At 39.1% G+C, this 27,191-nt stretch overlaps 1 protein-coding gene across 2 annotated transcripts in view; it reads right to left on the reverse strand.

The window, feature by feature from the left end:
• Positions 1-26,156, reverse strand: part of LOC131193693 (ATP-dependent 6-phosphofructokinase, muscle type-like) — a 66,005-nt gene extending 39,849 nt beyond the window's left edge. The window contains exons 1-5 of one of the 2 annotated variants that reach the window (XM_058174165.1): positions 26,019-26,156; positions 15,207-15,305; positions 6,918-6,991; positions 3,971-4,048; positions 419-608 (exon numbers count right to left, since the gene is read on the reverse strand). In XM_058174165.1, the coding sequence (XP_058030148.1) occupies positions 419-608; positions 3,971-4,048; positions 6,918-6,991; positions 15,207-15,305; positions 26,019-26,139 (562 nt within the window). In that variant the 5' untranslated portion in view covers positions 26,140-26,156. The remainder of the gene's footprint in view (positions 1-418; positions 609-3,970; positions 4,049-6,917; positions 6,992-15,206; positions 15,306-26,018) is intronic. The other variant, XM_058174164.1, reaches the window with a different exon arrangement.
• Between the last annotated feature and the right edge of the window lie 1,035 nt (positions 26,157-27,191).

Below are 27,191 nucleotides of genomic sequence, written 5' to 3' on the forward strand. Positions count from 1 at the left end.
AGATATTTGGCTTAAATTATACCTAAGCGATTGCTGTGTGAACACTTCCATTTTGCATCTGCATCTCTGCTAAGCTTTACTATTCACTATCAGGGCAGGGCAACTTGGAGAATATTCCTAATCTGCCTTACTGAGACTCTGGTTCTAGCCACTGCTTATCCTTTCACCCACCACATCAGATTGGGTCAGTAAAACTTTTATCTTCCCGTCAGAGAGCGGGAGTCAGAGCTTTAAATCACGATTTAAAGAGGACTTGTGAATCAGCGAGGCAAAGGCAACGATATTCAAATCTGCAACTAAGTGGATCAAGCCAGGAAAAAAAATTGATCCAATCGCAGCTGGGAGGTCACATTTGTGAATCTGATGTGTTTTTACTTTTGACCGCAGTTCTTAACTTGCCTTTGCGTAACTGTGGTACCTGTCTTAACCAGCTCCTGTAGCAAATTGCTCCATTCTGCTCGGAAAGTGTCTGCTCCAGTCAAACTTCCATCACCACCAATGACACAGAGGTTGGTTATTCCTCTCTTTACCAGGTTGCAAGCAGCTTTCAGGCGTCCTTCTCGCTTGCGGAAGTCCATGCACCTGGCACTTCCGATTACTGTGCCCCCCTGAAAGGAGACAAAATCAATGCTAGAAGGGAGCACTGAAAGTGCAAACTCTTTGCATATAAATAGAGAACAATCCCCACTCCCTTCTAGCACTGATAAGGTTACTTAGTTGGGTAATGAAATATCTGCAAGAAAACCATCAAGCTCAGAGAGCACCAAAGTCCCCACAATAGTAATATGATGATAATAGTGGTAATGATAACGAAGATGATCATGATGGCTTGTTGGTGTTAAGTGTCAACGAACCAATATTTTACAGAATTCATAACATTTCCTTAAGTTGCAATTCATACTTTAGGAAAATGAAAAAAAACAAGGCTTATCTTCACCCTGTATAAAATGCTACACTTCTCTTGTTTGCAAATCCATTGCGTTGACCTGATTAGAGCATCTTCATGATCACTGAAACCTTCATTGCAAATGGTGGAGCAGTATCCAAGAGTGCATAAGGATGCTTGTAAATATCATGGGCTAAATGATCTGTGGACAAATTTATCCTCTGCGTCTCCAGCCACGGTACAGGGTCTGGCTAGCAACCGAGAAACTTAACTGGAACGGAATCCCCTGCAATTCTTGTTTATTAAATCCAGACAGCCTTTCCTCCCCACCAATGCAAGTATGCTTGCAGGCAAAGGTTATCTCCAATTTCAAGTTATTTTAGGCCTCAAGACATTCATTGTGACCCTGGCTGAGATGGTATCATTACATTTAAGGCGCTCGACCTTGCCAGCGATCCCAACCAAAGCAAAGGTCATGGTGTTCTAACGATCTCAAGGCACCGATCCCTTTAGAAGAGGTACATCTAATAATCTTCTGTTTGATCAAGTTTATTGAATATGAGTGGAATGATAAGGTTAAAGTTCACAAATTTATCGAGAAGGTAATACATAAATGCATAAATTGATTTCTTAAAAATACCACGGGTATGATTGCTTCAATTGTATTGGACATTACTGTCCTTTCTCTTTATTACTGTAAGGGGTAGAATGATAAAACAAACTGGGAGAAAGCTCTACAGGGATTTAATCATGTGAGGTCAAACAGGTATTTGCCTGGTTGATCAGCTTTCTACTAATCCTCAACATGGAATCTGGCAGAGGCTTCCTTACCTACATATAGAATGTATTTTTTATTTCAGCTTCGGCTCTATCAAGCCTCATTGTTAGCAGCCGCTGGCTTGAAAAACTACACTGCCATATATCCTTTAGGAACTGGATTTTCCAGTCTGTGTTGAAATAAAGAATTATAGCAGCTAAGAATCCTAATAAAACAGTTTAAGCCACTAAGTAATTTGACAAACATAGGCCCCCACCATAAGGTAATCACACATATTCAAATCTTGCCGATAAATTAGAGATTTAAAAGAAGTAAGGGACATGAAATAGATAAATGTTTTAAAATGTGAACTGGTTTTTGGCAAATGCACAACTGCAAAACATACAGGATCTGGGAGCTTATTTATGCTTTGAATATCTTAATAGTTGCTAGTCTCTGTGACTCCTTTTATAATTATGGTGTTTACCCCAAAATAAGACCCTATCTTATTTTTTTTTGAACACCGAAATAAATGCTTGGCCTTATTTTTGGGGACTTATTATTTTGGGATACATGGAGGAAACCAGAGGAAATGGCGGGGACCAGCTGCTCATGTATTTAAATATTTTTGGGAAAGGCTTATTTTCAGGGGGCGGGGCTTATTTTAGCGCATGCACTAAAAGGCACGATTGGGCTTATGATCAGGGGATGTCTTATTTTCGGGGAAACAGGGTTATGGAGGGTCTTTTCTTTTCTAGTTCAATTGTTGTATTTTGCAGTAGTTTATTCTGACGATCAAATTATTTAGCTATATACTAAAATCTCCATAGCTTCCAAGTTTATAGTCAGGCTGGTTGAGATTATCAGAGTTGAAACAATACATATAAAAAACCCTCTCAGGAAAATCTGGGCTGTTGCATTTACTTGAAAGTTCACCATTTGGCTTTCTTGTTGAGGTTTAGTCCTATAGTCCAAATGCCTCCCTTCATGCCTAGAGGAAGTTGGTCTTTCAATACACTTGAATGTCTTACAGTACTTCTGTTTTAATTATTGCTAGAATGAAAAGTATGTAGAGATTCTCAGTCATCCAGGTCACGGTTGTCCCAAAGGTGCTTTTTCTGGAGGCAACTGGACTTGTTTTTTTTCCCCCTTTTGAGGACGTTTCACTTCTCATCCAAGAAGCTTCTTCAGCTCTGACAGGACTCCATTCCCCACTATCCTGTCAGAGCTGAAGAAGCTTCTTGGATGAGAAGCGAAACGTCTTCAAAAGAAAAAACAAGAAAGTCCAGTTGCCTCCTGAAAAAACACCTTTGGGTCAAGATTGGAGGATTTATGAACATAATTTCATGTGCAATATTCAGCTCCTCATCTTATCTGACCTCTGAGTCTAGGAATGCCATCTCAGAAACTTTAATTCCCATTAAAGTGGTGCCACCTTTCCCACAACATTCCTTGAAGCTTTTTTTGATAGGCACTGTAATAAACATTTAGCTTCAAATCATAAACTACTGAAACCTGGGTCTCAAATTCATTTAGAATATAGAAGAAGTAGGTAAGTCCATTATCATTGGTGTCTCTTGCCACTCCTTGTTCCTCCTGATGCTGATACCTGACTAAAATAGCACCAACACTAAGAAGTAGAAGTAGAAATTACAAGGGCAGATTAAAAATAAAATTAGGAAACATAATGGAGTAGAACCAAAGAAATACACGTAGTCCTAAAACTTACAACAGTTTATTTAGTGACTGTTCAAAGTTACAATGGGACTGAAAAAATTGATTTATGGCTGTTTTTCACACTTAAGATAGTTGCAGCATCCCCATGGTCATGTGATCAAAATTCAGCTGCTTAGCAACCGGTTCATATTTATGATAATTGTGGTGTCCCAGGGTCATGTGATCCCCTTTTGCGACTTTCTGACAAGCAAAGTCACTAACTTAACAACTGCAATGATTCACTTAACAACTGTGACATGAAAGGTCATCAAATGGGGCAAAAGTCACTTAATAAATGCCTCAGCAAGAGAAATTTTGGGTTCAATTATGATCATAAGTCGAGGACTACCTGTATACTTTTTACTCTGATGCTGTCAGAAACTATGACCTTGGATCTCCTGGGATTACAACTTCCCAATATCCTAGTGAACATAGTTGATGGGTATTTTGGGAGTTATAGTTCTAAATATCATGAAGACATCAAAACTATTTTATATCTTCATTCCACTTGAGCTTCAAAGGCCTTTCTGATATCTTAGCTTGGGCAACACTTCTGGTGGGGATGACAGCTCTTCATCAATTTCAAACATGAGTCTGGCAAACTGACTCACCAGCTGCAGCATCATAGATACACTTTCCCATGTTGCTTCTTTAATGTTATCACCTCCATCCACAAGCCCTTGGTAACCCTGGAACAAAACAAGGCAGAACAGATTGTGGAAAATGAGCTAGATAAGGTGAGATACTGAAAAGGAAGGTAGAACTAACCTTGGGAATAGGAAAGGAATGAAGGAGCCATTAAGGAGGATCCTATTAAAGAGATTACTCAGAAGAAAGCATTAGAAAGAAACTGAAAATAAATCTGTCTTGATGCTCTTTAGTAAAAGATGGGAGGAGAGAAACGTAAAGATTTTGTTATTGTATCTTAAGATACAATTTTTCTTGACCTTGCCTACCTCAAAGGATTGAAAGATACATACAATTTAATTGCATAAGGGGGAATGCTCAAGGTAAAACGTCTTTTAAATACAGTACAAGGCAGGGCCAGATTTGGCCAAGGTGTGGAATTCCTGTGAAGTTCTTTAGCAACTGAAAACATTGAACAGGAAGCAACAGAACAAGAGGCATTCTGAATCTGAGTTTTTGGCATGATTGTAGCAAGTTTGGCATAACCAACACTACACTATGCTATTCATACTGTCCCTTTCTATTCTGTTTTCCAGAAACCTTTAGTGCGGGAATTAGGACAACATAAGCCAAAAGCATCATGTCAGCAATATGGACATGGCAATTTGACATGGTCTCCAAATATGCTCAGTGCTAAGCCAAAGACAAGAAAGGCACACATTCAACAGTGTCCCTAAATGACACCAAAGAGGGGGGGGAGAGTTTTCTAGCATACACCACAAATAAGTGAGCTCTAGACCATAACCATGGCCTCCAAAATCCCCCAGGACTGCATTACCAAAATTTCACTGCAATCCATTACATAAAGGCAATATAATTTTTTTTTGGGGGGGGGAGTTCGGGAGTAAAGCATAAGATATAAATAACTTCTCCTTATCATTCCAAAATATTTTTTAAAGTCTAACAATTTCAACCATGCTCCAGCAGGGGTTCCACAGCAAACACAGTGAAGCAAAAATCACATGCACACACTAATGTCATCATGTAATGCTGCAATTATGCACCCAAATGCAATTACACAAACCGAAAAATTTGCACGATATGCATCATGCCCGTTTCATTATCTGCCAAGCTCTCCATCCATGCCCCATTCTCTCTGGTGATATGGCCCCACCAAGCTACATTCCTGTGGTCCTCGGTTTTGAAAACAAAAAAACTAAAGCATTAAAAAAGTCAGTGTTCCCTATCTTGAGCCCAAGAGCTTCTAAGGTCACAGAGCAAAATACAGTGACATTCTCCCATCTTTCCTTGGACTTTTCCCAGAAAAAAAAGAGAGTGAGGACCAGAAAATAAAAGTTGGAATATTATATTGTTTGAATGCTCTCCGCATGAAAATGCAAAGGTTACAATTAAATTCTCATTTGGACCATTTCCATATCAAAATGCTTGTTGTGTCTTGTCCGCTCTCACCGCAGCCGGGGTCTGCTTATCTGCTCCCGAACACGGAGGAATGTATGCCTCCCGGCCCCAGTCCTGGCTCCATGCCCAGACAAGCTGCAGAGGAGGGGGCACCTCCCGGTCCCAGCCCTGGCTCCATGCCCAAGCAGGCTGCAGAGGAGGGAGCATCCTCCGGCCCCAGCCCTGGCTCCATGCCCAGGCAAACGGAGCAGCTAGACCCCTCCCCCTCCTCCACAGCATGTGAGCCTGAGGAAAGTTTACTTCCAACAGCTGATTGGAGTGACCCTCGCATCAGAAGATTGGATAGGCGGAGGCAACAGAAGGAAGGGAGGGGCAGGCCTTAATGAGTGCTGAGTCATGGAGCCACACCCCATGGCCTATATAAAGGATCTGCTTTCTGGCAGTCTCTGAGTCAGGCAAAGTCGAACTTATCTTGCTGAAGTCACTTACTGGTCTCCTGCCTGCTCTGAGGACTTTGCTAGGACTTTGGGCAGAGCTGCAGAGGCAAGCCTGATTCGGATTTCCCTGACCCGGCCGTCAGCGGAGGAGTGGGACACGACAATGCTGAAATTGTCCGGATAGCTCAGCCTGGTAAGGCCTGTTATTAAGAACACAAAAGCCTGCAATTACTGCAGGTTCAAGCCCGGCCCAAGGTTGACTCAGCCTTCCATCCTTTATAAGGTAGGTAAAATGAGGACCCAGATTGTTGGGGGGGCAATAAGTTGACTTTGTAAAAATATACAAATAGAATGAGACTATTGCCTTATACACTGTAAGCCACCCTGAGTCTTCGGAGAAGGGCGGGGTATAAATGTAAACAAAAACAAACAAAAAAAAATAGTGTAATTACCAATGTACAAACAGAAATAAGGAGATTATTTTCAATAGTTTGGATTTAGAAGTCTATGGCTTGACCTATACGGTATAAGGAAGAAGAAAGGTAGAGTGCCATTATAAAAATGAAGATCATATATAAGATCTCCATGCAGGCACAGAAAATTACATATCTTTTAGAAAGAAAAGAGATAGGTTACAAATCTTTTCCCTCTCTATGGATGGGTGCATATTTGTGCAGACATACTCTTGGCATGCACACAGATTAGCTGTGTTATTTGAAAAATGTTGGGAGAAAACAGAAGTCTTTTGTGTTTTGTACTTACACAAAATTTCTGTAGATAAGAAAAAAAAATGGGAGAAGTAGTTTGGCACATCAGGGAATATTTGAAAGCGGTATTCCTATCTCTCTTGGCAGATTAAAATGGGGTTGCATCACTATCCTCTATTGTTTGAGTAGATGAGGATTAATTAGGGGTGAGGGATATTGATGCAATACTCACTTATGCCGGTCAGGCTAGCAGGAGTGTTAAATGCCAAGATGACAAAGCCAGCCATTCCCTTTCTTAGCTAGAGCTGCAATGCTTAACAAAGCTAACAAAGACATCACTGAGTGAGGGAACCATCCCATCTACTCACCTCATGAACAAAATATACTTTGGCACCAGTGTATATCCCCACTCGGACCACTGCTCGCACAGCGGCATTCATACCTATTTAGAAAGAGGAAAAAAGGAACAGAGGTGGCATTTATACCTGCAAATCACACGTGGAGTATGATTTTGTATAAATTTTGAGCCTCTCAGTCCAACCCACCTCACAGGGTTGTTGGGGAGAATAGAAGGAGGAAGGTGTGTGGGATATGTTTGCTGCCTTGCGCTACTTGTAAAAATAATAAAAGCAGGATACAAATAAACAAACAAACACCAGTACATTATCACTTTGGGATCTGCAAGGCTTCCCCATACCTCTTCCAAAATTGAGCTGCAGAAACAAAAGATTCCTGAAGGCATTGATTTTTTTTAAAGGTTATGCTTTGATTTCAACAAGATCTTCCTTTCCTATTAAATCACAGAAGAATCCCATAGCAAAATTAACCAGATTTGTGGAAAGCATTGATTCATAGAATCTCTGGCAGAACTGGCATGGGGATAGTACAAACTCAACCTTTAACAAAATTAGGCTGGTGTTAGTATTTGGACTACCAAGGCCAGGAGAAGTTTTCAATCTGTAGCACTGAATAGGACTACACTTCCTTCTTTGGCACCAGTGCATAACTTAGGGATCTTCGTGGAATTATAGTTCCTGCTCAAAGGAGCAGATGGCAGCTGTGGGCGGGAAAGCCTTCACAAAAAAAAATCATATAATGTGTCATCTGCCTCCATAGTTGTACATACTCCACACTGATCACGTTGCATGTGCTGTATATGGGGCTGTTACTGAAAATCACTTAAAAGCTAGAGCTTATTCACACGAAGCAATAGAGGCAGTGCGTCCATATAACATTTCTGCTCTGTGAGCTGCATTGGTTCCCAGCAGGCTTCCAGAACAATTCAAAATGCTAATTATTATCTCCTAAGGCTGTGATGGCGAATCTATGGCACGTGTGCTCTAAGTGGCATGCGAGCCATGTCGCCTGGCACACGTGGTATTGCCTGTTCTTCATCCAGGTTTCTGGTGAGCATGTGCGCATGACAATCATCTGGCCTTTTTGCATGTGGCAGTGTTGGAAATTAGATGAGCTGGTCTTCCGTTTTCCTGCATGAGCATGCGCGCCCGGCCAGCTGATCATCGCGTGTGCCTGCGCGCCAGAAACCCGGAAGACCTGAAACCAGAAGTTCATTTTTAGAGACGCGGATGCACCCTGGGCAACTCCTCTTCCACGTTGCGGCCAAGATGTGCATGCACGCTCCCTTTTTGGCACTTGATGCCACTCAAAAATGTTCACCATCACTGTTCTAAGGCATAGTAGAGCCTTGTTATCTGAGGGGCATCTATGTTATGTAGCTTTAAGCTGTCCTACACAACTGGATAGAAATGGCAGGCTTTGATCCCATCAATTATACAGTACAGGTAGTCCTCGACTTACAACACTTCATTTAGTGACCCTTCAAAGTTACAATGGGACTGAAAAAAATGACTTATGGCTGTTTTTCAGACTTACGACCGTTGCAGCATCCCCCCCAGGGTCATGTGATCAAAATTCAGATGCTTGGCAACCGGTTCATATTTATGACGGTTGTAGCGTCCCGGGGTCATGTGATCCCCTTTTGCGACCTTCTGACAAGCGAAATCAATGGGGAAGCCAGATTCATTTAACAACCGGGTTGCTAACTTAACAACTGCAATGATTCACTAAACAACTGTGGCAAGAAAAGTCATAAAATGAGGCAAACTCACTTAACACATGTCTCACTTAGCAACATACATTTGGGGCTCAATTGTGGTCGTAAGTCGAGGACTACCTATAATATCATCTGATGGGACCCAGGAAGTGACATTCTCTATTGCAGCACTGCTTTAGAAAATGTTCCCAGGCAGCTTCGTATGGCCCTCATCCCAACCTTATTTAAACAAACCTTAAAATCTGACTCTTCATTCAGGCTTTGAATTAGTTACAGACTCCTTCTGGGATGATTGATCTGATAGAATTTGCATTATATTTCCAGCTGTGCACCTTTTCTTATTTTGGGTTTTGTATTATTTGTTTTATATTTAAAAGTGAAAATATTTGCAGATCCCTCGCATCCTGGACATAAACTGTTTCAACTCCTACCCTCAAAACAACGCTATAGAGCACTGCACACCAGAACAACTAGACACAAGAACAGTTTTTTCCCGAAGGCCATCACTCTGCTAAACAAATAATTCCCTCAACACTGTCAGACTATTTACTGAATCTGCACTACTATTAATCGTTTCATAATTCCCATCGCCAATCTCTTTCCACTTATGACTGTATGACTATAACTTGTTGCTGGCAATCCTTATGATTTATATTGATATATTGATCATCAATTGTGTTGTAAATGTTGTACCTTGATGAACGCATCTTTTCTTTTGTGTACACTGAGAGCATATGCACCAAGACAAATTCCTTGTGTGTCCAATCACACTTGGCCAATAAAAAATTCTATTCTATTCTATTCTATTCTATTCTATTCATTCTATTCTATTCTAAAACGCCCAGAGTTATGATGGAACTGAATACTTTTATTTAGTTATTTAAAAAGGTTGGAAAAAAAAAAAAACCCAGCCAGTACAAAAATTGTGCAATCCGAATGCTTTACTTTCCAAGAAGATTGTCTAAGATTGTCTGCTGGGGCTGATTAAACTCAGGGAAAAGGGGGGAGTAAGAAAAATCAGCACGATAACAGAGAAATGATGGTTTGAGTGTGTAGTTTAGATTTGGATGCCCTAAGAATGTACAATGGATTATGCAAGAATAAATAAGAATAAGGAGCGGAAAGGTGGGACAATGCTGTTCTCCTTGGTGGGCAAAAATTCTCTATCACACTTATGAACTTACATGAACTTACAAGAACAGGAAGTTACATGAACATGAATCTAATACTTTCCAATTTGTGATACGAAGCGGCCAGAACAAGGTAAAGACACCAGCGTGAGGCCTGTAGCTTACAAATCGTCTCATGTAGTAGCCTGATATTCTTTTGAGAATCTTCTAACCTGCAACTCCTTCTTCAGTAACCACTTAAAGGTAGGCTAATAGTTCATTCATGGGCTTCTATACTTTTTGGTGGCTATTTAGAAAAGTTGTCTTCTATCAGGGGGACTAATAGAGGAGGAAGGAAGATCTCCATGAAAGAGTTTTTAAGTTTAAAAAAAGAAACAGCTGCAGGAACCTTGGAACAAGAGAAATGGACCTGCATGGCAGAGGTGGGTTTCAACAGGTTCTGACCGTTTTGGAGAACCGGTAGCGGAAATTTTGAGTAGTTTGGAGAACCAGTAGTAAAAATTCTGACTGGCTTCTCCCCCATCTAGTCTCTGCCTCCCAAGTCCCAGTTAATCGGGAGGGAATGGGGATTTTGCAGTAATCTTCCCCTGGGGTGGGAATGGAGATTTTACAGTATCCTTCCCCTTCCACGCCCACCAAGCCATGCCCACCAAGCCACACCTACAGAACCAGTAGTAAAAATTTTTGAAACCCACCACTCCTGCATGGGGCTACATTCCCCCCCCCCCAATCAACATAGGAAAGAAGATTCTGCCTTTAGTAATCTCTCAATTTCTATCTGGGTGCCTCAGTTGCAAACATGGAGCTATTTCTGGATATAACTACTCCAGACAAAGATATTAAGAGTATAGATAAAATCCAACCCAAGGGGTGGTGTGGTGGAAGAGGTAAGATGGATGGCCTATACGTTCAATCAATCAATCAATCAATCAATCAATCAATCAATAAATGGAGTTTTCTTAAACTTGCTTTTATAAAAACTTAATGGAAGGCAACATCATGCTATTGCAACCTGATGTTCTCAAAAACAAGAACAACATGAGGATGAGGAATATTCTGACAATAGTTTCAAAGAAATGCTACAGATGTATCTGAAAATCTGCCCCCCCCTTTTTTTTGCCCACATTTTCTTTGGAAAACAATATACTTTTTCATTGCCAGTAATTTCCGATGATCCGCTATTTCATTCCAGCCAATAACATGGCTGGACTACCTTTCTCTAAGAATTAGCACAGGTTCCAACTTTGTCCCAGACACAATTCCATTTTAATGTACCAAATGAACATAATAGGAATGCTTTGGATACTAAGTACAAATGCTAATTGTTACAGTCCGAGTTTCCTAATGACTTGTTAATAAGGACCAATGACACCAAGATCAATGTACCAAATGGGGTCTCTCTGGAGTGCATTTGTATTGTTAGATTAGTGTCTCACTCTTAAAACTCCTCTGCTATGTCTCCTTCTTCATTCTGGAGCGATTGTAGTTTCTTGCTACTCTGGCTTACAAGTTGCTCATAAGCCTCAATCTTCCCTAGGAAGGATTGCACATTTTATTTTTGAAATGCTGACATTTAAAGTCAAGTGACTGTAGAACAGTCTACCATGCCAACTTTCTGCTGGCTCCAAATATACCACACCAGGAGAGGGGATGTAATTCAATGCCAGCCAAAGTACTGTCTCCAGTGGGTGATTGAAACAGGGGAAAACTCTGCATATTCAAAGAAATAGGTAGAGGTTAGCTACCACTTTGAAAAAATCTGCTTTTGAGGTAGGAAGATGCAAAATGCTATCGGCACTCCATCAGTCTTACAGAATTGATAAGAAGACACAAACTCAACATTATCAAGGAATATTTCCATGGCAAAGAAGGAAAATGAAGCCCAGAACCTATTAATCATTTCCAAGAATTATTACTTTCCACTGCAAATTAAGAGCATGGAAATGGCTTGCCAAATGCTCACCACAAATCATTAAATACCTCCTCTCAGAATCAACTAAAAAAAAAAAAAGCAGACAACTCGCCATGTTTGAAAAAAATGGTTTTTTGGTTTTGTAATAGTCCCAATTAATCAAGGGGCACAGGAGCTTGGGAATTTCAGGAGTAATAGTGCCAAAATACCCGGTTAGTGTAGTTTATCTATCCTGGATATCCTCCACATGGATATCAGTGCCCCGAAATTCCTAGACAATCTAATTATATTTGGGAATTCTGGGAGTTAAAAGTCCACGTCAGGCCTGAAGAGACAATGCAAAAGATAGCTTCCAGGCCTGACAGAACCACACATCTGGAGGGGGCTTTGAGGTTAAGGAAAGCTACTTTAGTATTCAGCCTTAACAAGGTATTTTTTTTTAAAAAAAATGAATTGGAACTTGATTAAAGATTTCAAATCCCTACACAAATAAAAAGAATTTAACCCATTACTGGAAAAAAAAACAAAGCCTAAGCTTCCGAACTGGGAGGTCATCCCAAAGAAGACCTTCTTTTGAGCAGCAGACAAATTGCTTGTTGATCTCAAAGAACAAGCAGTTGATATGGAAGAGGTGCTCCTTCAGAAGTTGTAAACCGCTTTGGGCAAGGCAAAGAAAATACATGAAGCAACGTCTCTTTTCCTTTAAGAGGATTTCCCTGGTATTGGTGGTACCGATTTAGGGCATCTATACAGTTTTTGTGTATTTTGCACTTCCAAAGCACAAGATAATTTGTTACCAATCTTTGGCAATTTTGGCTCTGAACAGTACTCTAGAAGTTGCACACAGACACACAGACACATACACACAAAGGGATGCTTCATATGCTTGAACTTGATTTGATACCTGATTTACTCTATGAATACATTTTCTCACACGAATTTGGGACGACTTGGGGAACCCAAACCCAATCTAATTCTGCCACAGGAAAGAACCTTTGAATGAAGTATGCCAACTGAACTGAAATCAAAACAGTCGTAGGTGTAATATAAAGGAGACCCCCCCCCCAAGAAACTTTGGTATACATGCTCTTCTCACCAACCTGGTACTCTCTATATTGGTGGGACTGCACTGCAGATCCCATTAAATAACCATTGATCATGTCATCATTCTGAAAGTTGACCCGATACATCCTAAAGGTAACAATCTGAGGCAGGCTAGTAAATAGCTTCTCATTTGTTCAGTTTGTGAATGCAAGCAGTGCGAGATATCTTTCTGTAATATCCTCCCCTCCAAACTCCCCTACAATCAATTCCTCCTTCCTATACTAAGACACTGAGCTTGTCAATCGAAAGGTCAGCAGTTCAGCGGTTTGAATCCCTACTGCCACGTAATGGGGTGAGCTCCCGTTCCTTGTCCCAGCTTCTGCCAACCTAGCAGTTCGAAAAAAAATGCAAAAAAAAAAAATGCAAGTAGAAAAAATAGGGACCACCTTTGGTGGGAAGGTAACAGCGTTCCGTGCGCCTTTGGCGTTTAGTCATGCCAGCCACATGACCACAAAGATGTCTTCGGACAGCACTGGCTCTTCAGCTTTGAAATGGAGATGAGCACCACCCCCTAGAGTCAGGAATGACTAGCATATATGTTCGAGGGGAACCTTTAGCTTTTTATAGCCAATTGTTGTGGGCAGGTTGAACTCCAATTTATACCTCAAACAAAAGTTGTATAACTATCAGCTTGAGGTTTGCATGCATTCTGGCCAAAAATTTGCTTGTGTTCTCAAGAACTCTTCCAAAATTGTCCCTTAGTAATAATTTTAATGAAATAAAAGGAGAAAAGAATGAAAGAAGAATAAGTAAATTAACCATATTGAATGCATTTAATGAAAACCTAATGAAATCAAGAATCCTAGTTCTGGTTCCAGCCCCACCTACTTTTAAGACTGCAACCTCTGACATGCCATATAAAGTCCAAAAGAGTTTCCAGTCTGAAAACATTTGCAGAACTCTACTTTAAACCCATCAGTAAGATGTGACCCAGATACGATGGATCTGCCTCCATGAGTTGCCATGGTTTTCCCAGTCTATTATTTGGGTTTTATATCCATCAATTAGGGACGATCTAGCCACATAATGAATGAGCCATTTGTAACAACTGAAAACTTTTGTCCTTGTACTGCTCACAACTTTATAGCAATTTTTGTCTGGGTATTTCTTCCCTAAAAAGATTTTTTTTTCAGAAATGCACTGCATTTGTTATTTTGTATCTGTCCAAAAGAATAATCAGGATGAACAATGGTAACTATGAAAAATTTTGCAAGCCAAACTAGTAGCACAGTTATGTGTCCATGAGTGATATTTTTGCTAAGGAATCAATAGATTGGGTTTTACACAATATTTGATATCAAGGCAAAGACCTCACTGAATCATGATACAAGCTTCTGAAATAATTATACAAAGAGTTTTCACATTGGAGAAAAACAAGCCACTAAAGTTCTGTTAGATCAGAAACAGAAAGGGAGTTAGAGATCATCTAATCCAGCTTTTAGACTTAACTGTGGAAAACTTCAGCCTGCTGACAAATGGTCATCTACCCTTTTTCTATTCATAAATCTCTGCAAACATATATATTAATGGTGGAACAAGAATTCTGAGAACAAACATACATTTTCAAAAAGATTTTTGAAACTGAAACAATGTAAACATTAATTTATTTCAATATGAGATGTGTGAGTTTTAGATTATATGGTTACGTTACACACACAAGTATATATATATTGTTTTTTTCTGTCTTGTGCTATTTATAGTATATTATGCTGGTCTGTTCAATTGCTTTCTAATCCACTTAAACAAAACTAACAACATGATGGACTAAAAGCTAAGATTTGGAGGGGAAAGCTAAGTTAAAGAAAACAATTAATTAATAAAAGTCTGGAAACCATATAGACAGGAGGCAGTAAAAAAAATTGATCCTATAAGCCATCGACTTCAGAGGGAAAATGAATAATAAAAGAACCAACCTGACTGCTTTTCAAACACTTTTTAAGCAATAGAAAGAAGATTAGGGAGAGGGTGCTGCAGCTAAGGAAAAAGAATCCCTATAAGAAGGCTGGGGGTTGTTGTGAAGAAAGAAAGAATGCCTTGGTAAATAGGATCAACCCCAGTATACATCCTCCTTTGAAATTCTCAAAGGAGGGTGATGGAGAAAAAGTTTTCACTGTTGAAAAAAACCTCAGGGGGCTGAGAGAAGAACTGTAGGGACATAGGGGGAAGGGAAAGGAACCTGTGGGTCAAATAATTACTTCCCACAAACTTTTTACTTTGAATAAATCTGTACCACACCTATTAGCAGCAGTTTGCAAATTAGCCTGGGGAAATTCCGATAGCCAGAATGAAAAACAAATAAATAAAATAAATACTGGAGTATTCAGCCCCTTTTATCCTGATTCCACTGGGATTCAGAACATTGTAGTTTTTGCCACTTGTTTTTCAGCCTATTTAACAAAGGTAAGAAAGCTCAGATAAAAGCAGGCAATCCACTTACCTTGGGCATCGCCTCCGGATGTCAACACAGCAATGGCCTTGCCAATCCCCATCATGTTAGTGTGCTCATGTTTTAACGGTGTATGTGCCATTCTCCGAGCTGGAAGATCAACAAAAAGTTCTTAAAGAGGCTGATGGAGAAAAAGCCCGTTGTCTTCCTGGCCTCCCTGTTCCTCCTCCCGCTAGGAACGGACAGGCTGCCTCTGAGGTCCAGAGTGCCCTTCATAGACCTCTGTTGTTGCTTTTCAAAGTCTTTGTCCCGCCTCCTCTCTGGTCAATGATAAATGAGACTGTCACATGTAAGTGATCCTTAAAGCTGCGTCAGCCACACCTAATCCTAAAGGGTACATGGCCAGCTGTCCCTGAGTACCAATGAACAGGAACTCTGAAATGATGTTACATTATTAGCTGTGTTTTGCTTAGGGACTTGTAGGGACTTGGGGAGAACTGAAGAGTTGGATTAGAGTCTACAAGAGTATAGGAAAGAAAGAGGCAAAGGTAGCAGTCCTGTATCCCTTTTCTTTTTAAGTGCCATTAAATTCAATGGGACATACTCCCAAGGAAACTCACATCGAGAAAGCAACATTAAAATTATAAATATTTTGTTTTAAGGACAGCAGAACAAGATGTGTGAGAAATGCCACTTTAAAAACCAAGGATGGATCATGGAATGTGAGCAGAAGGATGGATCCTTAAATATAGTCAATCTTAATCTTAAAACATAATCTTTATATTGTCTCACAGCATACAGTCAGTCAAGTTATCTTTTAATTTGTCTGATATGTTCTTGCTTGATTAAAAGATGATCCTCATGAAATGACCACCATTTTTTAAAGAGAATACACCAATCAGTTTAGGACAAACATCAAAAAACAGAAATTAGCGTACGGCAAGAATGGGCAACCAGAAGATTCTCAACTCCAATTTGGGGGCTCTCAGAGCAGACCTCTCCCCAATTGTGCAATTAAATATAGCAACAGATGGTTCATTTTGGGCACATGTTCTTCTCTGGTCTATTAAAGTTCTACTGTTGTGACCCAGGCCCAAGTAGGTAGTAATAAACTTAGTCCGTGGAAAAATAAACTTTATTCAAACAGCTGTGAATTACTTCATTCCCAGCATCGTTCAACTCAAAGTAAAACAAATGCCTCCCAACACAAATTCATCAGTTATCTCACAAACCTTAGTCCAATTAGGCAAACGTCCAGAAGCCACAAAAACAAAGACGTGTACGAAGCAGAAGACGAAACAGAAGACGCAGCTACAATGTTGTTTTCTGGCAAAGCTGAAACACCAGTGCTGGTATATTTTAAGCCTTAAGGGAGGGGCCAATCATCTCTTGGCCCTATTCCCGAATTGTCCTCTCTGCTTGAGCTGCTTTTGCCTTCTGGCAGCTCTTCTTATGCATGCTAATTAGGAACAGGCTCATCCTGTTCTTCTGTCTCACTACTATCAATCTCTGGAGGCTTTGGAGTCCGCATCTCACTTCCCGATGGCCGTGGCCTCACTTCAGCCTCATCGCTGTCCGACTCCGTTACCAGCTCTGTAGGCTGCTGACGGACCACAACATCTACAAAGCATTACTGTATGATATGATATATAATATAAGATGATATATTATTATATTATTTGCTGGATTTAAAGCCCACCTTTCCTCTTTAGCTCAAAATAACATTAAAATCTTTAACCTCCAAAGCACTAGGTAGAGACGTCCTATTTCCTTCTCTGTCCCAACACAAACATTTCTGGGGCCTTTGGAGGCTAGTAAGAAAATGTTTGCTCATCCCTGACATACAGATTACAGATTCCCTAATCACAATGGCTGATTTCATATATGGTAAGTCAAAGACAAACAGCCTGGCAGGAGTCTCAGCCACCCTCTTCTGTATTTGACATTAAAGGTTATAGCCATCAGTTGTAGCCTTTATTCTTTAAGAATTTATCCTATTTCTTTTTAAAGTCATCAGAATTGTGGACATTATAGTAACATAGAATAATATTGTAGTGTGAAAACGTATTTCCTTTTCTCCGGCCACAATTTCTCCCCATTTACTTTCATTACAAGAGAGAGGAAGAAAATATTTCTTGATTGTATGTGCAGCCGTACGTATAAAAACATCAGCACGTGCATATTTCCATTATCAAAAAATCAATTTCTAACAGTTCCAAAAAAGGTATGTCTTTTTGACAGCCACTGTCTAGTGAATCATCAGCCCTTTTTCCTGAGTTTCACTAGCCTATTAGCATATATTACAAGGTAAGGTTTTTTTTTTCTTAACATGCCTCCATTTGTTGTTGCTTTTTAATGTCCCTTGTCCCATCTGGAGAAATCTTTATGAAACTCCTTCTTGTTTCTTTTAGTCCAGATGTTATAAACTGTTATGCATCACAAAATTCATGCTTTGTGCGTGTATAGAAGGAAAAAAAAATCTGTACATGAAGCTATGCATTATTACAACAGGGGCTGGCAAGATGTGCTTCAAATATTTTGATTTACAGTTGTTATAATATTTGACCGTATACCTTGGTGGTTAGGGCAATGGGAAAATCCAAAAGTACCCTTCCCATAGATAATACAGTCCAAGCCCTAGTGGCTTTGATAGATCGTCCTTGCAAGTGTTAAAAACTGCCAGGTGATATAGAGGTTTGGCATAAGCTACTGTATTTATGGCACAGCTGATATTTTTTCCTTAGTTGTACGGTTATCTGTAACCTGACAGGAATCATTTCAAAGGCAGCTGTCTGCATGCAATAAGATAAAGAAGAACTCAGTCAATGCAAAAAAAAAAGGAAAAAATATGCAGGCATAAATATATTAAGCTTATTGGTGGTTTCAAACCTGTCGCTTTCTGGATGTATTAGGTCAATAATCCACATTGACTAGGAATTCTGCAAGCCGTAGTCAAAACGCATCCAGAACCTCATTACTCTTTCAATATTCAAAGTATTTCTGGTGCTGTTCTTGTTGTTTTCATCTATTACCTAGCATAGCCCATCTTGCCTCCCACGTGCCCGGCTGAGCTTCATTCAGATAACAGAAGTTCATGGTGCTGCAAATACCTCCTCTGCCTCTCTTAACTCTGCAGGTACCTGGTGTGAGCATGCAGTATGATGTTGCTAGGAAACCAAGGTAGCCTATTCCCATTTCTTAGGTCACAACCATCTGCTGATATGCCTCAGTGACAGCATCACAGATTCGGGAACTGAAAAGTCTCTCTGTTCTTGAGCTTCAATGCAGCAGTTACCAGGCAGGTAGCACTTCCTTTTGAAAGGCCTTTAATATAATAATAATAACAGAGTTGGAAGGGACCTTGAAGTTCTTCTAGTCCAACCCCTTGCCCAGGCAGGAAACCTTACACCACTTCAGACAAATGGTTATCCAACATCTTCTTAAAAATTTCCAGTGTTGGAGCATTCACAACTTCTGCAGGCAAGTTGTTCCGTTGATTAATTGTTCTGTCAGGAAATTTCTCCTTAGTTCTAAGTTGCTTCTCTCCTTGATTAGTTTCCACCCATTGCTTCTTGCTCTACCTTCAGGTGCTTTGGAGAATAGTTTGACTCCCCCTTCTTTGTGGCAATTCCTGAGATATTGGAACACTGTTATCATGTCTGCCCTAGTCCTTCTTTTCATTAAACTAGACATATCCAATTCCTGCAACTGTTCTTCATATGTTTTAGCCTCCAGTCCCCTAATCATCTTTGTTGCTCTTCTTTGCACTGTTTCCAAAGTCTCAACATCTATGAAGACCCTGGCACAGTTTTTGTTATTTCCTCTGCTAATTTTGTAAGATTTTGCCTTCTGGCGCATGAGGCAAACTCCTACCTTTCATGTTTTCAAAGCTAAATTTGGAGCAGGCTTCTAAGTCACATTTGCAGCGTGGGGGGAAAAAATGGGAGAATGCTTGCTAAAGATCTGCAGATCTTTTTTTTTTAAATAAATCTTATTTTTTCCATCCCCTTCCTACTTCAAATTAACAGTTCCTCTCCTTTTATCTGATGACATGAAAGACCATTCTTATTTTCTTGCTATAGTTTTTAATAACTCTATGTAAAATTGTTTACGAATCGTAAGCCGCCCAGAGTTGCTTTGCAAAGTTAGATGGGCCACATTAAAATTTAATAAGGAAAGGTAAAGGAGAGGGCATTTTACATAAAACTTCTGTTCCATGAAGATGGTTTCTAACAAATATAACTTGTGAGATCAAGTAGCAATAGCATTTAAAATTATATACCACCCCACGATGCTTTGGGCAGAGTTGGCCACGGTGAGTTGGCTACGGCAAATTGTCATAGACTCAGCTGGAAGCAAATAATTACATTTTACATATAATTATAACTTTGAGTAGTGCAACTTTGAATAATGGGACCACTTCATCATATTACTGGAGATTTAGGTGTGTATTATGTAAACCAGGGGTCTTCAGATTTGCTGGCTGGGGGATTCTGGGAGTTGAAGTCCACCAAGGCTTAAAGTTGCCAAGGTTGGAGAGCCCTGATGTAAACATTATTTTGAGCCCTGGCAATGCAGTGGTTAGAAAATTCGCCAACAATATTGCATTCTAGCCACTGCACCATCAGGACTCAAAATAATGTTTGCATAATACAGCTAGATCTCAAGTAATACCATGAAGTGATCCCATTATTCAAATTTGCACTATTCAAAGTTATAATTATATGCAAAATATGGTAATTGCTTCCAGTTTGATAGAACTAGGCAATGACAAATGTTAATAATGAGCCTCTTCTTTTTTGCATTTGTAACGTTTTCATCTGAAGGAATCTTCCTTTGGTCCATGTTGTTAAAGGCTCTTCTTAAAAAAGAGCACATGCATGTGCTCTCTTTTAAAAAGAGCCTTTAATTCTTAAGTGACTTCAACTGAGCATGGAGTAGCCTGATATTAACTGAATTTTGGTTTGCATTAAATGTGACTCTATTGTTGTAATAAATTGTACTAAATCAAATATTGCATTATTCAGTTGCACTCATCACAACAGCTTTATGCCCCATTCCTAGCAGTTATGATAGTGAGGTCTGATTTCCTAGGTTACAAAGATATGATTAGCTACTTTCGTTCAATGTAAAATCTGGATGAGATGGGCAGAACATCTAATCAACAAGCAAAAGTTTCTCCTATTTTCTAGTTCGAATTTAACCTGAATTTTGTGATTTAAGCTATAGGCTAAACATACCAAGGCCTCCAATCCTCTCCTACTACTATGATCGGCAGCACACTAGAAGTTTATTTTATATATTGAGTCCCCACCTATCACCCATAATTCTGTATACAGCCTTCTTTCATCTGACGCATGGGAGATGGATGGGATAATGACACAATGGGAGCTGTAGTCCAAATTTCTAGATCCCAAAAACAATCTGAGAAATAGGTACAAAGCAGACATAAACTCCGTGTGTGTGTGTGTGTGTGTGTGTGTGGTGTCATTACAAACACAAGAGAAAATACTTCTTCAGAGAAATGTTAATCCGTGGAGGACAAATGTTGCTGCAATCTTCTGGATGCAGTAGAAAAACCAGATTTCAGACATTTGAGCAGGTAAAAGTTATAACACCAGATTCCTGATATTTTTTTTGCCACCAGACGAAGAAGGTTCTTCTCCTACAAATTGCAGCAGCTTGGCTGCTACACCAAATTCTTTCAATTCTTATTCAGGATGTCCATATAGTCCAATGGTTCCAAGACAGGGGTGAAATCTAAAAATTTTCCCTACCGGTTCTATGGGCGTGGCTTAATTCATGGGCGTGGCTTGGTAGTCAGATGACTGGGTGGGCGTGGCCAATAACAATAAATAATAAAAATATTAAACAAAGTATAAAAAAACAATGAGGTACCAAAAACCAATTTTCACTTTACACACACACAACATAACACACCTGACTCACACACAATGTAAAAGCAGCTGCACTTCACACAGCCACAAAAAGCTCAAAAATAAACTTTCACACTTTACACACACATAACTGACACACACACACACACAAAATACCACATACAGCTTTCTGGGATTTTGTGTGTTTGTGTAGTTAGAGTGAAACACTACAGAAACACACCAAACCTCAAAAAGCTGCACAAATATTTTATTTTATTATTTTATTTTATTGTGGACTTCAATTCCCAGAGTTCCTCAGCCAGACAGCATTAATCACTCAGTGATGAAATAGATTAGCTAAGTTAGATTAGTTCTGTCTGGTGCTGAAAATGAAACTTGAGGCTTTTTGGCTGGGAAAAAAGCCATGAGGTCGATCAGTAATCAGGTGTCTTAGACTCTTTTAAAAGGAGTTTTTCTACATGTTTTCTACAGAAAACATGTTTTTTAAGGTTCTGCTGATGAGGAACTCAGGTGAGATCCCCAGAGTAACCTTTAAATTTTTATTTTTTTTTAGTTTAAAGGCTCTGCCGATCTCAGCTGAGGGGCGGGATCCTCAAAGGCTTTTTTTAACTTTTAAAGGCATGTTTTGGCTGAAGCAAAACCTTCTTTTAAAAGTAAAAAAAAAAACACCCTCTGCTGATGGTGCGGCTCAGCAGAGGCAGGAGGGGCGGAGCCAGGGATTTTTGCTACCGGTCCTCCGAACCAGAAGCCGCCATCGCTACTGGATCGCGCAAGCCGGTCCGATCCGGGAGCATTTCACCTCTGTTCCAAGATCATGTGTATACACACACACACACTCTAAGGCCTTCTCTCTCAGATCATGCTAAACTACCATCTGTGTATATACAATACAATAGCTTACGGAATAAAAAAGTGGGTACAGACATAACACTAAGCTATGAATATGGGACAGGCAGCCTGTGTGGTATATACATCTTATTAACTCCATTTTTGTGGCCACTGCTGCCATAGTTGTACTGCTGAAATAGAATGTTGAAATCACACTTTGACAGTATGTTTAGGTAAAAAAACAAGTACTATACAAAAATCTAAAATAGGACAGTTAAGCTGTCAATAAGCTTAATGTACCCATCAATTACAAAACAGTGAACATTGGCCTATCTTTTCTGGTGATGTAAGACCATCGTGTGTCCTGTCACCAAAACATTAAAAGTATTAAAGTGTAGCACATGACATTGCAAATATTATCCATTTTTACATGTCATTTTTTTTACAAATCGGAATGACTGGATCCATATAACAATTGTATTCCCAAATGGATGAATTTTATCTCATATGGGATAAAAATGCCTTAAAGAGATGTTTTAATATAGTCCTGGTTCACATAGGTTGAGTGATATGACTAACTTTTTTTATCATTATTACCATCTTGTTAAGTTTATCTTCTGCTTTTGCTTACGGAACTCAAGGTGACAAACACAGCACCCCATTTTCCCCCAAACAAGCTTAAGAGACAGATTGGGTTCAAGGGAACAATTGGTGAAATGTTACCGAGTAAGCCCAGAATGGACATGGACATGAACCTGAAAGTTGAACCACAGCCACTTTTCACCTCGGAATGATATGTGAAACTGAATGCTATGGCTGGAAATACGCCATCATTAACAATCCTAACTTAGCATTATGTCTAAAGAAGCCCTATGTCAAAACATAAAATAATCTGTCTATAACTCTGGCAAGGTATGGACAGTGCATTGTATGAAGGGAGGGAATAAAGAATCCTTGATATTCCATGATGCAGCTACAAGTGATTAAAGATAGGGAAATTCCACAGCATCATAATTTCTAAGAAAACTCAGTGCCTTCAATGACCAACTTTTAGTTTTTAAACTGACACTTACTCGCTGCCTAACACAAATGAAATTCCTTGAAAAGTGACATACTTCTGTAAAGCAGGTGACAATTTCCTTCTCTGTTCATCCCTAAACATTCTGTGTCACAAATAATTAGTAATAAGTCACAGATAGACCCTAAAGCTTTGCGACATCTTCTTATTCTTTCAAAAGTTACACGCAAATTGTAATTTTTATATAACAGAAGGAAAAAAGTACATAGGGAATTGAGTTAACTTAATTGCATTTAAATTTATTTAATGTTTAAATTCAAGATCCCCTGAGCTTTGCCAAATTTTTTATGTTATTGCCATCTATTTTATTGAGTGTGGCTGCTGGCATACCAATTCAAAAGCTACTAGATGCCTTCAGCATAAAAAAAAAGTTGGGTCTATATTAAACTATATTTATCCATGTTCTTTACAAAGATACAATTTTCTACAGTATCGGGGGATACTCATTTTCTACAGGGGGAAGCGAACCCAATTTAACAGTTTAGCTAACATTGACAGGACTTAATTTGAAATCTTCACATCCCTGCAAAATTGGTCTAGAAATCAGTACTGTTATATATTTTATGATGTAGATTGTAGAACATTGCCATTCTAAATTTATGATGCAGAACTTGTGATTTAAAAGGTCGTGATTATCTAAAAGCTCCTTCCTGTCCACTCTTGTCCCAGTAATGAGGATTTCTGGAGAACAGCAAAGCTGGTGGAGATAATAATGGACACAAGACATAGTGAAGGAGCTAAAAGCCAACTGCATTAGTTTTTTATTATTTTCTATTAATTCTTCATTTTGAACCTCTTCAAACAGGGAAGTTTTATCTTGTCATATCTGCTGGTTCCCTTTCATCCTGTTTATTCAACATTGTTTTAATACCTGTCCTGAAGAAATACAAGGATTCTGCTCTTGGTCAGTGCTTTGGATTTCATCCCTTTAAAAATACTGATTTTTGTTGGCAGACATAATGGAAAGTCATTTGGAGAAGCTGGATTCGTTTAGTGACTTCATGCTTCACTTAACAACCAATGTAAAGTGGTCATAAAATTGGGTCTGGTGATGTAATGACTTATCAACTGCACCATTGAGTGACTGAAATTCTAGTCCCAACTGGGATTGTAAATTGAGGACTACCTGATTTAGACAGAGATATGCAGATGCTGCTGCCTAGGTAACAGGGATTAAAGCATTTTTTAAAGTCCAGAAATCTTTTGGAAGCAGATCAGATACCTCCTTAATTCACTGAATATGTTCATCAGGACTTCACCTATTTTGAAGTTTTCTTCTGGAGGAGGAAGGATTATGCAATTAGACTTGCAACATTCCGTTAATATAGCCAATTCTAATAAAAATAGTTTCAGCCATCTTGTAAAGTTGATTTCATGATCTGGTCTACTTGGTAGGGCTGACACCTTCGGAAGTTATTTTCTTTGCTGTTTAGAACCACTGCCAGAGTAGCAATAGCAGTAGCACTTAGACTTATATACCGTTGCACATGCTTTACAGCCCTCTCTAAGTGATTTACAGAATCAGCATATTGCCCCCAACAACCTGGCTATTCATTTTATCAACCTCGGAAGGATGGAAGGTTGAGACAACCTTGAGCCGATCAGAATTGAACTACTAGCAGTCATCAGAATTAGCTTGCAATACTGCATTCTAACCACTGGGCCATCAAGGAATCTTGGGTGAGAATGATAGGCCAAGCAATTTCATTTAAGTCATCTTGCATTTTCAAGATTTGAGGCTCTGGGAGCTAGAATCCAAATAATTGTAGTAGGCACAAAGTACAGGATATGTCCCAGGGCAGACAAGATAGTGGATCTGTCCATATAGTACTTAAATAAAAAAAAACCACAAGATAATGTACATAGAAATAAGGAATGTAATTTAAACAGGTTTTTCAATGAATGAAGGGGGAATGAATACTATGGTGCACCACTTCCAAGCAGAGTTCACATAACTTAGCAAGTAACAGTCAGGCTGGACTGAATCTCTTCACATTCTCTTACAAAGACTAGAAAAAACTACCTTTGCCATGTTTTAGGAAGCAAGAAAGGATTGCAAATGTAGACTAAGGAACAAGATGAAAACATATGCATTCAAACAAGTCACAGTATTAAGACTTATATCACTTTGCTAACTAAATATAACATTGTATCAATTGAAAATGTTCATCAGCACTTCACCTATTTTGAAGTTTTCTTCTCAAGGAATTCTAGCAGTGACTTAGTATTATACACCAGCCTTAATCAGTTCATACAGCTAAGACATTTCATTGATTCAGCCTAGAGACCCATATGTGAACTCTGCAGACAGATAAGTATTAAGCAGAATTGCCAAAACTGAAGCCTGAGAATTTTGGGTATAAATGCCAGATATTGTAACTGCTAATGTAACAGAAGGGGAAACTTACTGTGTGGAGAGAAATTAACTACTGATTTTAATTCATTTGATTCAATTGAACAAATTTAGTTTTTTGATGTGCTGCCACCCACTGTTAAGACTGTGGCCAGTAGTACATATTCAAGGATTAAATAGGGCTCTCAATCTTTTTTTTTAATTGAAAAAGTTTTACAAAGCTTTTTACCCCTCACCCCTCCCCCCCCACTTATACAAGATGCATACAAGTGTGGTAAAATAATAAATGAGAAAATATTCTGCCACATTTTATCTTCTCTCTTTACCTCAACATATTTGCAGCACAGCATTCTCATATAAAGTACCAACTTGGAGTCAGTTTTCTTTCAAAGCATTAATTAAGTTGCACACTTTGGTATATTTATCCACTTTGGAAAGATTATTATCTTTGGTTAGAGTAAACATGACTTCATTTATTTATTTTATCCTGTATCATTTTTTCCTCCTCCCGGCCTGCTATAGCAGACAAAACAGCCTGGGTTAGTTGCAAAGCTGAGGGAGAATTGTCCATATCTCCTGTGGAAACACTTCCAGACATGAATCAAAGTGACTTCTTATCATGAACAGACCAAATGCTATCCAGTATCACACCCTATGAAGATTCAGCAGGAAAATCCAGCACATTTAAAACAGACATCCTTACTAACCTGATTGTTCTTCTTTTTCTTCAGAGAACAAATAAGTTAAAAAGATAACAGCTGCAAATGTGAGGGAGACTGAAATGAAAAGGCTGGACCCTGCTACTGAGAGGTCCAGTGAAAACCACATAACCAGGACACGAGTGCTGTCCTGTATGGTATTTATAGATACTATATTAGGCTCCAGACAGTTGCTTCTGTTACACATCTTTCTTATTGGTGGATATAATAGTCATGTCCTTAACACTGAAATTGTGATGCTGGCTTGCAAGTACATTCAACTTTAAAGGTCTACATTCAAAAGTAGATATCATTTCCAAAAAGAAGATCTATTTTACGGGGCTATACCCAAATAAGATAATCCTGATCTATGAATTCTATTAGAGAAAGAAAGAAAAAATAATAAGTGTACTATAATCCAGGCAGCTCAGCACCTACCATATGTGTAGACTACAGTTATTAGATTTTTCTATGCTGATAAGGAATCTGGAATCTCTTGCATTCTTTTGAAATCTGGAAGTCTGGATGATTCAAGCCATATATATTTATTTATTTTTCTAACCCATCTGGATGATGACAGATTCAGGATGGTGGCTAAGCATTTCTTCACCCATGCAAAAATAAAATCAGGCTGTAACCATCTTGCAGTAACATGAATTGTGCTTTAGCTCCAAGCTGTTGTTTCATCTTAAAACAGCAAACCAAGTTATATCAGAGTCATATTACGAAACATCAGGCACATATGAGCTAAGTGCAATAAAAAAGATCAAATGTATTAAAAGACTACAATGCATCCCTCAACTAATGTACATGGTCACTTTTGTTATAAAAATGCATTTACTTACTGTGATACGCAGTTCTAATAGTATACGGAACTACCCGAGACAGTACTTGAAATCAGCAAATATTTTTATGTTCGCAAACAGGGGCTCATAAGAAGTGAACAACAGTTACAGCATAGCTGATCAATTTATCACTCACACAAAACCCCACTTCTTCCCCCCTTCCTTTTTCCTGTTTAAAACATTTCTACTTCAAAGTTCCTAAAAAATATACCTTTGTCCTTCAGTTTAGCATCCTGCTTAAGCACTCATTCTATCTCCCTTCTCCTTTTCCCGTTTTTTTCACAGCTCTTAGCCTAGTTAACTTCTGCTCTTCTATTTGTGCTTACAGCTGGCATTT

The sequence above is a fragment of the Ahaetulla prasina genome, chromosome 2 (assembly GCF_028640845.1).
Source record: "Ahaetulla prasina isolate Xishuangbanna chromosome 2, ASM2864084v1, whole genome shotgun sequence".
Lineage (NCBI taxonomy): Eukaryota > Metazoa > Chordata > Lepidosauria > Squamata > Colubridae > Ahaetulla > Ahaetulla prasina.